Raw genomic sequence first — 14,753 nt, 5'->3', positions numbered from 1 at the left:
TTTTCTACGCCCACTCTAACGCCCACAAACCTCCCAAGAAAAAAAGCTATGACGTCAGAGCCAGACAGTGCGAAATGTTTTTACGCGTGTATGTGTGTGTATGTAAATAGTTGCCGGCCGAACTTAGCGGCAAAGAGAAAAGCACTGCCGGCGCTCAGAGAGAGCAAAGTGCGCGGCTAACTTATTCTATTGAACAATGAATTTGTCACGCCTACCCTAACGCACACAACGCTTAAATCTGTCTTCCGCCGGTAGGTGGCGCATTTAAATCTCGCTTTGCTGCTTGCATATCTCCATTTCCCTTTGGTCGCTTAAGCTGAGTAACGGGTATCTGATAGTCGAGGTACTCGACTATAGCGTTCTCCCTTGTTTTATGCTAAATTTGTCAAGTTTTTTAATATTTAGGGTGATGAGAACGTCTGTGATTTATCCTTTTCTAGATTTGTTGGTGCACCTATTCTAAATTACCGGGCGATTGGCTTTAAAAATCGCGTCAAAATTTTAAGTTGGGTAGCCCAGCTGTTCAATCCAGCGGTCAGCACACATACCCCTGCAAGCATTTTCTATCGCGAAATACACAGTTTTGTATCTAACTTTGTAGTAAAAAGTACAATTTTGCTCATAGTAAGTTTGCTTAATTTTTCCAGCATTTTTTTAAGTGGTGCAAGCAAATAAGAACAATAAAAATAATATTTTATCGGCTTAATAGGTCCGTTGCGACCTTAAAATAGAGCTGTTATTTTTGAATTTAAACAAAACTAGCATTCAGAAATATAAATCGGTGCTTCTTGATTGGATTTTTCTATTGAAGTGAAAACGACGAGTTTTGGAAAATATCGATAGTATCGATAAAACATCGATGTTTGATTCAGCTGTACCGTTTAGCGGTGGGGTTGTCTTCGGGCTCGCCCGACTTAGGCGATTCGTTGCCGCCGTGGTCCTCGGACTTTTTATTTTGATTTTTTAACTTTTTCGAGCCATGGACGCCAACGATTGCATCGAACTTTAATGCCATCCGATCACAAACGATCATGTAATCATACTGGAACGATCACAAACGATCATTCATGGGAAGACGGCATTCGCTCACCGATCATTTCGTTTCATTCAACCGAAGCGATTAGATCAAAGCGGATACGAGTAAAGAATCGAGTACCTGAAAATGGTTGACTAGTTGCAGATATCTGTTCCAGACAATCCTAAAAGCCGTGGCTCTGTGATCTTAAGTGGAAAGTTGTAAAAGTTGTAATATTATTATTAAAAGGAAAGCTCAACTCCTTCCTAAAGGGTCGTTTATTTTATCAACAACGCAAATCTCAACTTTTAAATCTATCGTTTTTTTATCATTTTAAAAAAGTAAACGAACGCTGAGATTTTGGCCAGATACCATCCTGTCAAACTCACACAGAGGAATTTCTTGCAGGTCACCTTTTGTGGTCATTCAACATTTGGTGACGAACTAGCATGTACCAGTCATCCTGATAAAGAATTTATGTATCTACTTTGTGGCGTCGAAAACGGTTCCTTCTTCGAGTATCGGGTATAACGATCACAAGAAATTTTTATATGATAATGTTAATGAATACATATATTTGTCTTATCTGGACTGTTATGATCTCTTCTAAATATTGCCAAGTTACTTTTACAATACTAAGGAATATTTCAAATATTAAAGGGCAAATACAACTTAAGTTAGCCAAGGAAAAGTCCAGCACCTCGGTTAATGGATCCACCAATGTGACCGCCGCCAAAGCCAAAACCGGCACTCCCAGAATTTCCACCTAGATTTCCCCCGAGGCTAGGACCGTTTCCATTGAGACCGACACTTTCCCCATAATAGCTTTCTGGAGTGCCACTCGCTCCCAGGGATGCAGTATTACCTCCGAGCGACAGGCTTCCCGAACCCGCCGCAGGTCCCAGCAGTCCGCTGGCAACTTTATGGGCTAGAGATGCAGCATCGTGGGCACCAGTATATCCAACTGACCCAGCGGTGGATTTGTGTCCATTAGCTCCGACTGTCAGGTCATCAGATCCAAGAGAAATTGATCCGACACCGCTGTGCAAAGAACTAGCGGCGGTGTTCCCAGAGGACCCGAAACTCAAAGGTCCGGCATTGATCTTTGAAGATCCTGCACAAGAACCAATAGATCCTGTCATTCCGGATGATCCGATGCTCAAGTGTCCAGATGAAGACCCCATTGAACTGGAATCAGTTTCTCCAGTAGTTCCAATGTTCAGATGGCCAACACCAAGGGACGCTGAGCCGAAAGATACTTTGGAACCAGAGCCAGAGGAACCCAAAGAACCAATATTCAACTGTCCAATCCCAAGAGATCCAGGGTTCGATGCTGTTTGGGATGATGCGGAAATGGCAGCACCCTGAGCTCCATGAGATGCTGCAGTCGATCCTGCAGAGTGGACTACATTGGCACCAGTTGCTGCCACTCCTAGAACTCCATTAACGACCTGAGCTCCGTGAGATGCTGCAGTTGATCCTGCGGAATGTACTACATTGGCTCCAGTCGCTACCACTCCCAGAACTTCATTAGCGGGCTGAGCTCCATGAGATGCTGCAGTTGATCCTGCGGAATGTATCACATTGCCTCCAGTTGCTGCCACTTCTAGAACTCCATTGACGGCCTGAGCTCCGTGAGATGCTGCAGTTAATCCTGCGGAGTGCACCATATTGGCTCCAGTTGCTGCCACTCCTAGAACTTCATTAACTGCCTGAGCTCCATGAGATGCTGCTGTTGATCCTGCAGAGTGGACTACATTGGCTCCAGTTGCTGCCACTCCTAGAACTTCATTAACGGCCTGAGCTCCATGAGATGCTGCTGTTGATCCTGCGGAATGTACCACATTGGCTCCAGTTGCTGCCACTCCTAGTAGTCCATTGACAACTTGAGCTCCATGGGCGGCAACTGTTGATCCTGAAGCTCCAGATCCCACTGCATTTAGCACTGCGTTAGCACCTCCAATGGTCGCTGAGCCGGAGTTGGAATGGAGGTCCATGGAACCCGAAACTCCCAAGGATTCACTGCTGCCAGAGGATCCGATACTTATATGACCGGAGGGCAATGGAGCGGAGTCTGAATGTCCTGTGGCTCCGACACTCAAATGCCCAGTGCCCAGGGAAGCTGAGCCGGAACCAGAACTTCCAGAGGCGACATTGTGGACGTGATTAGCCCCAATGGAAGCCGCGGTGGATCCTGCAGAGTGCACAGCATCCACTCCAGATCCTGCTGTTTCCAAAAGACCGTTTACAGCCTGAGCTCCGTGATTGGCTGCAGTTGATCCTGCAGAGTGAACAGCATCGGCTCCAGCTCCTACCGCTCCCAGCAGTCCCTTGGCGGCCTGAGCCCCGTGAGAGGCTGCAATTGATCCCACAGAGTGGACTACGTTGGCTCCAGTTCCTGCAGCGCCCAGCAGACCGTTGGCACCCTGATGCAGAATCGATCCAGAAGATCCAGCGGTATGTGATGCGCTGGCAGAAAGACCAATGGGATTTTCACCATTGTATCCTCCACCCAGATTCAATCCAGGCAGACTTGCTTGGGCAGAAGATCCACCGCTACCGCCTCCCAGTCCAAGGCCACCGCCATCGAAGCCCAGGCCGAATCCGGCGGATGCCACGGACACACAGCAGGCAGTCAGAAGTAATAACAATCCCGTGGGAACCATTGTCTCAAAGTCACTAACTGCTTTCCAAAAAATCGACTGGCTTTTATAGAACCGAAAATGCGCCTTGTAGTGAAGACGTAATTGCAATTACAGTTGACCTTCCCTTCTATGAATTTAAATCTCATATTCGAACTTAATTTAGTTAGAAAAGAAAAAGATCCCCAAATTACCTTATTATTATAAATTCTTAATTTAACGTTTTTACATACATAAAATGTGCTATCATAATTTACCTAATTGTAATTAAACAAAGTGGCTAAGTTACATTTATAAAACTTTTATAGAGGTAAGCCTGTTAATTGAAAAATTGGTGACGTTTTGTTCGTTAATTTATTCAAAAAAAGAAGGGGAAAACTAGTTTCTTAACACTTATCATTATTTTTTGCGCCTGGAAGGTGCTATTTCGGTTAGGGGATTCACGATAGTCTAAAAATATAGCCCGTGCTGTGAACATATACTAAAATTAAGATCATCAATTCTTGCAGAAAAGAAAGTGAGTGTATAAACATACAATTAATAAAATTAAGCCCAGTCTGAATATGTTTTACAATATAAATTATAGATTCAGTTAAATTAAAAATGAAGACTTACAATATAGTTGAAACTTCCTTTTTACCTTTGAGTATACAATTTTTCCCAGTCGCATTTCTACATTCAACACACCGTAGAAAATTAATCCACTTCAACAATAGGGTATTCTGAAATCGCAATAAGTTATTCCATTTTGTTAGAGTCTATATTTTTCTAGCAATTAATTTGCCTAATCAAGGCATGATAAAATTTGCATCATTTCTACAGCTGCTGTGACGACCATAGCAATACGTCACATTCGAGTAACAATAACAAACAAGAATAATATTTTCTAGTGTCTTTAGTTATTTATACGTCAGTTTTTCTTAGAATAAAACTGGTAATTTATACTTTCGCGCTGTGTTGGCTTATGATTTTGGTGATTAGGAAAGTGATAACCAGCTTACTCTATCTGCCGCTCTCGAGCCTTTCAAGTTGGGTCGATCTGGGCAACGTGCCACTCCGTTGTCGCCAACTTAGACACAGTTTTTCACTTAACTTGGCTGCTGGTGTATCAGGAAAAGCGCAGATGTGCAGAGCTGAGCCCCACAGAAATGCAAATGGCTAGACAATGTGGGCCGAAAAACCCAAGAAAATATAGTTGGGGACGGAAAGAGCAGGAAAAGCGGCAGCTTCTTAGCCCCGGTGTCAGCTGTTGGCCCACTAGCAGTCGCTGGGGAAAATGGAAAATTGTGCTCGCAGGAAATCTGCTTACAAATGCATGTATCTTGGCCCGCCAGCTGGTGATGCTGATGCAAAATCTGTTACGGCTTTTGTGGGGCGAAAGAAACACTTGACTTCCGTTTCCGCTCAAGTTCCCCATGTATACTTGAAAATTTGAAATGCTATGCAAATAGGGGCATCCTTTCCATATTTAAAGCAAAGTGCAGCGAAGAGCAAATAAATAAATAAATATGGAATTTGGTGGCAATAGGTTGTGTATTCTAATGCAAATATAATTTCACCACCCAATTCTATATAAACAAAGCTTATGCATTTACTAATTATTGTTATTGGATAAATAAATACTTAAATATATGAGAGAAACATTTTCAAACATTTTCAGGTACTTAAGATAGTATCGCTCTGCCACGAACTGATCGCCTGGATCGTTTAGCCTCTTCATGCGAGTCCTCAGGCAGTTTTCCAAGGACCTGCAGCATACGCCGGTAGAGCATTTTCCGCACATCGATGGCCCAGAGGAAGTCCATGTGGTTGAACTCCTTCTGCGGCACCAAGTATTTCCCCGTCACATTGCCCAAGTCATCGCACATGGACTCGACATCTCTTGGGTGGCACAGCAGATCATTCGTGGAGTAATACACGAAGGTGGGCACCGTCACCTGACTCAGGTTATAACGCGGGGGCAGATGGTCCCTGTACAGCTGCATGTTCTTATTCGAACTGTAGCTATACGGCGCAAATCGGCCGCTCTTGATAATCTGGATGAAGTGTTTCACCTGCTTGGCAGCCACTCCGGCCGGGTAGTGGCCCAGGATAACGGGGAACATTTTCTGAAATATAATTCAAATGTTAGTCTGAACTATTTTAAAAGTTTGGTATTACCTTACCCTATTGAATTCGTTCCAGTTGCGACCCACGATACCAAACACAGCCTCGATGCACAGCCGCTCCGTCTCCTCAGTCATGCGGCACAGGAAGCGGAACTCCCCGTTGAACATCTCCCTGATCGAGCTGCCTACCAGGCTCTGAAATATATAAAGAAAGTCAGTGCATGCAACACCTAAATGTGCTAAATTATATTTAAGAATTGGGAAAAAGTCTATTATCAGTCTATTAAACAATCACTTTAAAGTAATCTAAATATAGTTCCAGTCTAAATGGAGAATCTGTTAAATATTAAGTAGAGTTTCTACTCCATTTCAAGATATTCCTTAAAATCACCTACCTAATATTTATAATAATAAGGCAGTTCTTTAAACAAAAAGTGTTTTGAGCCTTGAAAATGCATTGAAAACTTTAAAACCTATTGTAACATGATGATGAGTCTAAATTGAAATGCTTTTTAAATAAATACTTCCAGGTCAGAACTTTACGTAAAAAGTCAAAATATTTCATACTTAATTAATGATGTGTCGCTATCATCCATATCGTGTATAAGTATTAAAGTTTTTAATATGAAATATATTTTTAATGAGGTAAAATGCTTAAAGTGAATAATATTATCCACATTTATTTTAATATATGTTTTGTAATGAAAATAACACTTTAGTATTTAATTGAGATATTTACATGAACTTTTCCATTTCTTTATCAGAGCACCAAAAAACCGCAATGAAACCATCTTCCACACAACACTCACATTAAAGTACAGGCTGATGGCCCTGATGTAGGGGTGGTCCTCGGTCTCCTTGGCGTAAACGGCGGGGGCCAGGGCCTGCATGGAGACGACCTTGGCGTTGTAGGCGGGCCGCATGGAGCACATCACAAAGAACGAGGTGCAGCCCTGCGAGTGGCCGGCGTAGTGCAGCTTCGCGAACCCGGTGACCTTCAGCACATGATCAATCATCGCGGGCAGGTCGTACACGCCGATCTCGTGCCAACTGAAGTCCCAGAACTTGGACTCATCCGGGTCGAGGGTGGTGTGGTTCCTCGAGTAGCGATTGCCACGCGCGTTCCCCAGCCAAACATCGTAGTTGTGGTCGGCCAGCAAGTAGGCTGCAAAGTGGGCTTCGGTCGTAATCACTTGGCCATTAATCACGGTCGATGCGGATGGCACTTACCCAGGCTCACGTTGGGACCCATTACCACAAATCCCGCCGAGCTGTCCACGAGTCCGTGCTGGAGGAGGAAGGGCGGGGCGCCCTGCTTGCGGATGCGGTGCATGGTGAGGATGTATCCGTCCTCGGTGGTCACATGATGCACCTCCGCCTCGTAGCCGTACTTGGCGATTAATTTGTCCTGTTGACGAAATGTGTGAGAGGCGATGACAGTGAGGAGGCGAGCAGAGGAATAATCTCCACTTTGGTTCAATAATTGCTGTTTTCAAAAGGAAAATGTAAGAAGGAACTCGAATTCCACAAATGTTAATGCTTAAACGGTTTGCATGTATTGTTTTAAAATACAGTGTTTTAATAATTTCCTTATTTCTATAACAGCTCAGATGACAAAACCATATTGACTAAAAGTTTTCTAACGAAAATGTAATCTGCTCTTTTAAAAATAACGCACATTTGTTAAGGATTTTTCGCTTAGAAATTAATGCTTTTTAATTAAAGAAAATTAAATCCTAAAATTGTGTGCCTAAGACTAGATTTTTTGTATAAGATGGATAAACTATTACAAATTACCACAATTAGATTCATTCAATTCAATTAGATATATAACCCTAATCTCAGTGAAAATGAAATATAATTTTCTTAAATAAACTAATGAATGACCTATATTTTCCTGCATTTAAAAATCTTGGAGACAACGACGATTTTTTTCCCTACCACGCTGAGGGTCGAGTCCTGCTTGATGTTCTTGCGCTGCAGTCGCTCCTCCAGCGTTTCGTCCTCGACGCTCTCCTCCTCCTCTTCCTCCTCCTCCTCGTCCTCTTCGTCCTCCTCGCCGCCAATCAGCTGGCCCTGAGTCCTGCAGATGAACACACAGAGCCCCAACAGCAGGATCAGCCACATCCTCAGGCTGCACCGCATCTTGATTTGGCCACTAATATCGGCTGGTTTCACTTTCACGGAAGCGACTCTCTCGGAAATTCAACCTCAACCTCTACGCAACGCGACGCGAACCCAACTGAAGACCAATTCGAAGACTGTCAATGGTTCAAGCCAGCACGCCGGTTACAAAAACCACATCAACGAACTTCTGCAAAGGCCCTGCAGCAACTAAAAAAAATAATAAAAAAGAATGCCGAAATACGAAAAACTTTCGATCAGACAACAACATTGCGTACTGTGACGTGTTAGCTTCTTTTGTTTACATTTCGATTGTGTTTTACGTTTTCGGCCAGTTAATTAAATATGGGTACGACAGAGGGTCTCGAGGGGGGAGGCCAAATTTCGGATGCGTAGGGCGTAACAGTCGGAAACAAGAAACTTTTCAAGAGTAGCAGTACAGTGAAGCATCGAGTCGGATACTTAATCAACTGTCAATTGTAACCATGTTCAATGGAGTTACAATTTATCTTATCACACAAAATTGACGTAACTCCAAAAAACTGTTTTTATCATTTCACTTGACACACATGTATTTCACACAATATTCTTACTATCTAGTCATATGTGTGAAGTTGCGAAAGTTTTATTTTATAAATTAAAATTAATTCGTCTCTCACAATCAATCGATATCTAAGTTATTAAAATAACATTACTTATCAGCTGTATACCGCCCAATGTTGAAAAGCCAGTCAAAACATTTCCATTAAGGTAATTATCATTATTTTTCTTCTTTCGTTTTACCATCGAAATGACTTAATAACCCAAACCTTTTTGGCCAAAAGCCGCACAAAAGGCACTGGAAACAGATACTGTTTTTGTTGGCCATCAAAAGAAAGTAAAAGTGTCGACCAGTTGTGGCGGCTGCCTTTCTGAATTATACATCTATATGTATATTTTTTATGGTTTGGCTACCGCATTACATAATTGGCATTTTGGACGAATGCCAAGGCAAATAAAGCATTTCGCTGGTCAATTATTTTTTGTCATTTCTATTTTAATGGGTTCCAATGAACGCCTTTGACGACACCTTTTATTTGGCGGTCATTCAATTACGTACGGCAATCGCCCCTCGAGAAACTGTTCCATTTGCTCAATTAATTTGTCGTTGACCAGGGTTTTAATGTCGTTGGAAATAAGAAAATCCAAGTGGTTAAACTTCGGGGAGCTAATCCTCATAACACTCTTTACCGACTTCAGCATTCTGGCATATATTCCATGAACTCCCTCCGGCGTGGCTATAGCATCGGTTTCCCCAAAGTACAAGATGATCGGCACAGTAATCTGGCTTATATTGTAACTAAGGGCCTCCACGCCGTGGTATACTTGCATGTTCTCCACTGGTCCGAAATCGTAGGAAATAAAGTCACCCGATTTCCATATCTGCTGTAGGTGTTTTATCTCTCTAGCGGAACCACCTTGCAGAAGATGTTCATAGTTGAAGGCTTCCAGTAGCTGTAGACATTGTTCTTTAATTAAACTGTTCTTACTGTCCTTGCAATTAAGCCAATATTTTACCTTTTTGTTGCTTTGGGAGCTGCCTGCCAATTGCTTGGTGTAATATTCGCAAAGATCCCGTTTGCTTTGACATATTTTTCGAAAATAGCCAGGCGGAAAGATCTCAAACTTGTTTCCCTTCTGGCGTTTCTAAAAGAAGGAAAATAAATGTTTTAAGCTGAGTTAAAAAAAAAAAACAAATTACATATAAGCCTTAAAATTTCTACCTAAAATAATAGTTTATTAAATTAATAAGGAGCTGCTAACTTTTTAAACAACAATCAAGTTCCAATGCAAAAGCATTACTTTTTATACAAATTTTCCACTGGAATAGAATCCACTCAGCTGATTTGCTTCACTTTCCCCAGACTCAAGATCCATAATCATATTTAAAGCCGCTCTGGGGGGTTATCACCGAGTGTATCCCTTCTCAAAATAATCTCAATGCCTCTCCCCACTCACTAGTTTCCTATCTCTGTGGCGATGTCAAGCGGTGTCAGGGCGTTATCACCCTTACAGAGAAAAAAATTAAATGATAGTTTTTTAATTTATATTATAACTTACCATAATGTCGTGAAATGTAATTTTTTTTTGTAAAGAACGTATCTTTTCCGATTATTTTGTTTTTAAAATACTCATTATACTGAGGCAGATATTTTTTAAGTGTACCATCTAGAACCGATCTTGGCTGTAGTTCCTATCCGGGCTTCAGTCAGCGCGCGATGTTCAGACTAAGCAACAGACTTCCCATCGCCCTCGGCGGTCTGCGCCACGCCTCCTCCGCCTCCGAGGGTCAGCGCACCGCCCTCTACGATTTCCACGTGCAAAGAGGCGGGAAAATTGTGAATTTTGGAGGCTACGCCTTGCCGGTTCAGTACTCCGACCAGAGCATAATCGCCTCGCATCTCCACACCCGCCAGGTGGGCTCCATCTTCGATGTCTCGCACATGCTGCAGACCCGGGTGTTCGGCAAGGATGCGGCAGCCTGTCTAGAGTCCGTCTGCACGGCGGACATCCTGGGCACTCCGGATGGCAGTGGCACCCTCACCGTCTTCACCAACGAATCGGGCGGCATCCTGGACGATCTCATCGTGAACAAAGTCAGCGAAAAGGAGCTCTACGTGGTCTCCAATGCGGCGATGAAGCAGCAGGACATGGGAATAATGAGCGCAGCTGTGGTGAGTTCAGCTTATATACCATAGTATTGATCTATCAGGGTAACATGTTTACACATGTCTTTCCAGGAAACCTTCAAGTCACAAGGAAAGGACGTAACCATCGAGTTCCTCACCCCCAGTGATCAATCCCTGGTGGCGGTTCAGGGTCCCCAAGTGGCAACTGAGCTATCCAAACTTCTGCCGAAGGAAGTTTCCCTGGACCAAGTATACTTTATGAGATCCTTTGTCACCTCTTTGGCTGGAATCCCCAATGTCAGGATCACGAGGTGTGGCTACACCGGAGAGGATGGTGTGGAGATATCTGTGGAGTCCAGCCAGGCTCAGAACCTCACCGAATCCCTTCTTCAGAGTGGCATCCTCAAGCTTGCAGGCCTGGGAGCCAGGGATTCCCTGAGATTGGAGGCAGGTCTTTGCCTCTACGGCAGTGATATTGATTCGAAAACCACGCCCGTAGAGGCGGCTCTGTCCTGGTTGGTCGCCAAAAGACGTCGCACCACCCGCGATTTTCCGGGAGCCGAAGTGATCCTCGGCCAGCTGAAGGACGGAGTTAGTCGGCGGCGAGTGGGTCTCCAAATGTTGGGAGCCAAGCCCCCGCCAGCTCGCTCAGGAGTGGCCATCTTCAGCCAGGGTCAGCAGGTTGGTCAGGTGACCAGTGGTTGCCCGAGTCCCAGTGCTGGACGCAACATTGCCATGGGCTATGTACCGGAGAACCTAAAGGCCGCTGGCACGAAGGTGGAGTTCAAGGTTCGCGACAAGTTCTACGAGGCCGAGGTCGCCAAAATGCCTTTTGTGAAAGCCAACTACTACAACAAGCCAAAGAAATAAATGTGCAGAGAACTTAATTGACGAATTTTAATTATATTAATATATATTTTTTAAATAAAATAGATTTTTATAGAGTGGCACACCTAAAAAATATCTTGGTAAATCAAGACTTAAATTTCAATAAAGTACCACCCAAAAGATATGAACTATATACTTGACGCCAAATTCTCAATAAGCTTCTAGTTTAATATCAGTCATAGAAACTTTCTATTAGAAAGTTAGCATAAACTTAACATGTTTAAAAAAACAAACTCGATTTCTCAACGTGATGTTAATTTCATGTACTGCAAATCATTACAGAGTCTGTTGTCACACGATTAAGTGATAGAATCGGTCTGACAAACTTTAAAAAGAAAATAAGGAGAACTATTTGTTGTCAGTTTCGTTTTCTTAAACGACTTTTTGAACTAGAATACTGCCTTAGTAAAGATAAAGTCTAGCTCGAAAGAGAAATCAGCTCTGAATAAAGTAAATGCTGAAACTCAACATTTTAACCTGCATTGTAAAATGTGCTGAATGCAACACTGAAGCTTTGGTTTTGTCTAGCTTAAATGTAGCATTTTCCCCCTATTTTACGTACTTCAGTAATTACCTTGACAAACTTCATGAGGTGGCGCACCTGGAAGGAGTCGAAGCGCACCTGGCGATGCAGTCGAGCCAGGGGCGCCAGGGCCTGCATCAGTTGAATGCGCTGGTTGAAGCGCGGATGCACCGAGCAGAGGACCAGGAACGCATTAAAGGCCTAAGAGCTGTGTTTAGGGGGAGTTGGCCACCTAAGCCGCACCGCTCACCTGCGAGTGTCCAATTAGCAGCACCTGGCGCGGCATTTGCTCCTCATCAGCCCCTGAACCGCGACCTCCTCCGCGGGCCTGTTGTTCGCCGCCTGTGACCTCCGCCATGTGGTCAATTATGGCCGGCAAATCGTAGGCGCCGTGCTCGTGGAAGCTGAAGCGCCAGAAATCGGCCATCACATCGGTCAAGTCGATGTGCTGCCGTCCGTAGGGCGCCACTCCGCGCAGATTTGCCAGCCACACGTCGTAGGAGCGACGGTGCAGCTGAAAGGCTGCATGTAGAAAAATATTGGTTACATCAAATTATAGATTTTTAATGATTTTTTTAGAATGCCTAACAGTGATAAGTTCTTAGGCTTCGGACTTAGAACAAAGTATCTTCTCTTATTTTTTTTTAAATGATTAAATATTCCATAAAATGTAGTAAAATACAACAATACTAAAGAATCCTTAGGTGTACATAAGTATTCTGTAAGCATGAACAGGGATTTTAAAGTAAATCCAAAATTATTTTATTTTTGTTGTTTTACAATCGATGAATTTCTGAACGTGTTATTCAATGCTTGCCAATAAAAAATAAATGGTAATGTAAAACCAATGCACCGAAATATATATAACAAAACTACAGAACGAAAAAACCAAAACCAAATCTGCTTAATTTTATTACTTTTTTTTTACACTTTCTCTAGTACATGTGTTCTTGAAATCAAGCGGAAAGTGTTCTTGACTTGGGAACACAATCATATCCAATTTTTTCTTGATCATACAAAAAATCAAAAGAGATCGGAAATAAGACAGCTTACTAAGTATACTTCGGCGCTTGTCAAATGTTCCTTAGTGCTTAAATGTTTATTGAAGGCACATTTCTAAGGCCTTGTTAGTCAAATTTAACTATTTCTTGTTAATTATTCCTTAAATTAAGGTGAGTGGTCTAAAATCAAGGACGTTTTTTTCTCGGTGTAAATTCTAACTTCAATATGTCACATGTATTCAAGTGCACGCCCGGAAGTGCACACTCGCTTACCCAAACTCCGCTCGGGCCCCAGGCAGACCCACCCCAGCGAGGAACCCAGGAGTCCGTGGACCAGGAGCACGGGCTTAGCACCCAGATGCGGCAGACGCTGCACCTGCAGCTGATAGCCATCCGCCGTGGTCACATTGTGCACTTCGTGACTGACATTCTGCGCCTCCAGCCAGTCCATCTGAGTACAGAAATTACACAGAAGAAAAAAGTTGATTAATTTTTGGACATCTACGATAAACCTTTTTATATCTATTCTATGAGATCATAAAATATTGATTACAGAAAGCCAAAAACTAATATGTTGTTCATACACAAAACCATATCGGGTTTTAGTGTTATAGAATATAATAGACTAAAGTGTTCTTTTGTTGCTCTACTGTGATGAGGTAAAAGTAACTCAATAATGAGTCAACTTTTGATTCTTCATTTAAGTGTACTGATGTGAAAGGAGTGGTGTCGCTTTTAGCCTGGCACTACCGTAGTCCATTTATACCGCGAATTCGACGGGGTGGAGTCGGCGTTTCTGCCAATCGCACACACGATGAGCATTACTTTGATGGCGACGATCCAGCCTAACCCACTCATTTCGCCCTTTCGACTAAGTAGGCAGTCGTGGCCAGCCTAACATGGATGCACTAATTGCCCAGTTTCCCTGATCATCTTTCCACTTGACTGAGCGCTCAAAATTCGAGTTAATGGTGGAAAATAGATTGAGGTGTGCAAAAGCTAATTGCTCGGCTATTTGATATCTCTTTAAAAAAATATATTTTAGCAATATACAAATAATAACGTATACAATAATAACGTAATTTGTAGCAAATTAAGCCATTTTACTATTCAAATAAATCAACTTCTTGAAACTACATTTTAACTATTGCATTACAATGTTAACCAAACTTAAAGCGTAAACACAATTTTCCTCCTTTAAGCTGCTTCATTTATTCTCATTCCTTAACTTCGGGGAAATGCCAGGCAATGCAATTCGCAATTAAATAAAGCTTAACGGAAAGCTTAAATAAAATAGATTGAATTATGCCAGCGCACCCGCATTCGCACACATCCGGATGGAGTCCGTATGGAAACGCTCACAATTAATTGCAGTCCCCTGGTCTTATCACTCAGTAATATTCATATTCGCAGAAGGGAGAAGGGTCTGGGAAAATGGAAAATGCGAAAACCAACAGCACTCGGCAATCCAGTTGCAATTGCAACTCAGGAACAGACTGCTTCCCTGTCCCTTTTATTTACTTATCGCTGGGAGATAACAATTGACTACCCGAACAACAAAAAATCCCAGCGAACTTTATTAAAATTACGCTCCAAGAGTGGAGGGGTGGGAAAAACACCGACTGAATAAAGGGCCAAAGAAACCGAAGTGAGCCAGAAGCAAGCGCCAAATTAAATGGGATACAAAAACGTGAATGCAAAAAATAACCACAAGGCTGCAGGGGCCGGGGGATTTGATAAGGTGTGGGCTACGAATGCGACTGGCAACAAAGGACATGCACTG

General features: G+C 42.9%; 4 protein-coding genes across 5 annotated transcripts; 1 reads left to right on the top strand and 3 right to left on the bottom strand.

Moving 5' to 3' along the window:
• Positions 1 to 1,559: 1,559 nt before the first annotated feature.
• LOC119546408 (uncharacterized transmembrane protein DDB_G0289901) lies at positions 1,560 to 3,696 on the bottom strand. Its single transcript, XM_037852666.1, has one exon. It carries the CDS (start codon positions 3,679 to 3,681, stop codon positions 1,693 to 1,695), a length of 1,989 nt encoding a protein of 662 aa, XP_037708594.1. The 5' UTR covers positions 3,682 to 3,696; the 3' UTR covers positions 1,560 to 1,692.
• A 1,055-nt stretch (positions 3,697 to 4,751) lies between these two features.
• Positions 4,752 to 8,501, bottom strand: LOC119546409 (lipase 1). Of its 2 annotated transcripts, none has more exons than XM_037852667.1 (5): positions 7,707 to 8,501; positions 6,996 to 7,251; positions 6,575 to 6,930; positions 5,823 to 5,960; positions 4,752 to 5,765 (listed from the first exon to the last, which is right to left on the bottom strand). In XM_037852667.1, exons 1-5 carry the CDS (start codon positions 7,908 to 7,910, stop codon positions 5,322 to 5,324), a joined length of 1,398 nt encoding a protein of 465 aa, XP_037708595.1. In that variant the 5' UTR covers positions 7,911 to 8,501; the 3' UTR covers positions 4,752 to 5,321. The 2 variants fall into 2 exon arrangements, with proteins under 2 accessions (XP_037708595.1, XP_037708596.1); XM_037852668.1 differs by having other exon boundaries at positions 5,322 to 5,765; positions 6,996 to 7,173; positions 7,707 to 7,910.
• A 133-nt stretch (positions 8,502 to 8,634) lies between these two features.
• Positions 8,635 to 13,828, bottom strand: LOC119546410 (lipase 1). Its single transcript, XM_037852669.1, has 6 exons — positions 13,721 to 13,828; positions 13,244 to 13,421; positions 12,220 to 12,491; positions 12,021 to 12,170; positions 9,447 to 9,575; positions 8,635 to 9,383 (listed from the first exon to the last, which is right to left on the bottom strand). The coding sequence occupies exons 1-6, from the start codon at positions 13,826 to 13,828 to the stop codon at positions 8,973 to 8,975; spliced, it is 1,248 nt and encodes a 415-aa protein (XP_037708597.1). The 3' UTR covers positions 8,635 to 8,972.
• On the top strand, positions 10,142 to 11,459 carry LOC119546411 (aminomethyltransferase, mitochondrial). Its single transcript, XM_037852670.1, has 2 exons — positions 10,142 to 10,603; positions 10,670 to 11,459. Exons 1-2 carry the CDS (start codon positions 10,148 to 10,150, stop codon positions 11,426 to 11,428), a joined length of 1,215 nt encoding a protein of 404 aa, XP_037708598.1. The 5' UTR covers positions 10,142 to 10,147; the 3' UTR covers positions 11,429 to 11,459.
• Positions 13,829 to 14,753: the final 925 nt, after the last annotated feature.

This window comes from Drosophila subpulchrella, chromosome 2L (genome assembly GCF_014743375.2).
Source record: "Drosophila subpulchrella strain 33 F10 #4 breed RU33 chromosome 2L, RU_Dsub_v1.1 Primary Assembly, whole genome shotgun sequence".
In the NCBI taxonomy this organism is placed as follows: domain Eukaryota; kingdom Metazoa; phylum Arthropoda; class Insecta; order Diptera; family Drosophilidae; genus Drosophila; species Drosophila subpulchrella.
The sequence above is the reverse complement of the archived record's forward strand: the minus strand, read 5'-3'. Positions and strand labels throughout refer to the sequence as shown.

Bases quoted from the DNA above. Each gene is read 5' to 3' on its own strand.
- LOC119546408 (XM_037852666.1), bottom strand. From the start codon at position 3,681: ATGGTTCCCACGGGATTGTTATTACTTCTGACTGCCTGCTGTGTGTCC.
- LOC119546409 (XM_037852667.1), bottom strand. From the start codon at position 7,910: ATGCGGTGCAGCCTGAGGATGTGGCTGATCCTGCTGTTGGGGCTCTGT. The intron at 6,931-6,995 runs GTAAGTGCCATC...CCCACTTTGCAG, and splicing joins GGGTCCCAACGTGAGCCTGG to CCTACTTGCTGGCCGACCAC. The intron at 5,766-5,822 runs GTAAGGTAATAC...ATTATATTTCAG, and splicing joins ACTGGAACGAATTCAATAGG to AAAATGTTCCCCGTTATCCT.
- LOC119546410 (XM_037852669.1), bottom strand. From the start codon at position 13,828: ATGAGTGGGTTAGGCTGGATCGTCGCCATCAAAGTAATGCTCATCGTG. The intron at 13,422-13,720 runs GTAGTGCCAGGC...TTCTGTACTCAG, and splicing joins CGCGGTATAAATGGACTACG to ATGGACTGGCTGGAGGCGCA. The intron at 12,171-12,219 runs GTGAGCGGTGCG...CACAGCTCTTAG, and splicing joins TGCTAATTGGACACTCGCAG to GCCTTTAATGCGTTCCTGGT.
- LOC119546411 (XM_037852670.1), top strand. From the start codon at position 10,148: ATGTTCAGACTAAGCAACAGACTTCCCATCGCCCTCGGCGGTCTGCGC. The intron at 10,604-10,669 runs GTGAGTTCAGCT...ATGTCTTTCCAG, and splicing joins GAATAATGAGCGCAGCTGTG to GAAACCTTCAAGTCACAAGG.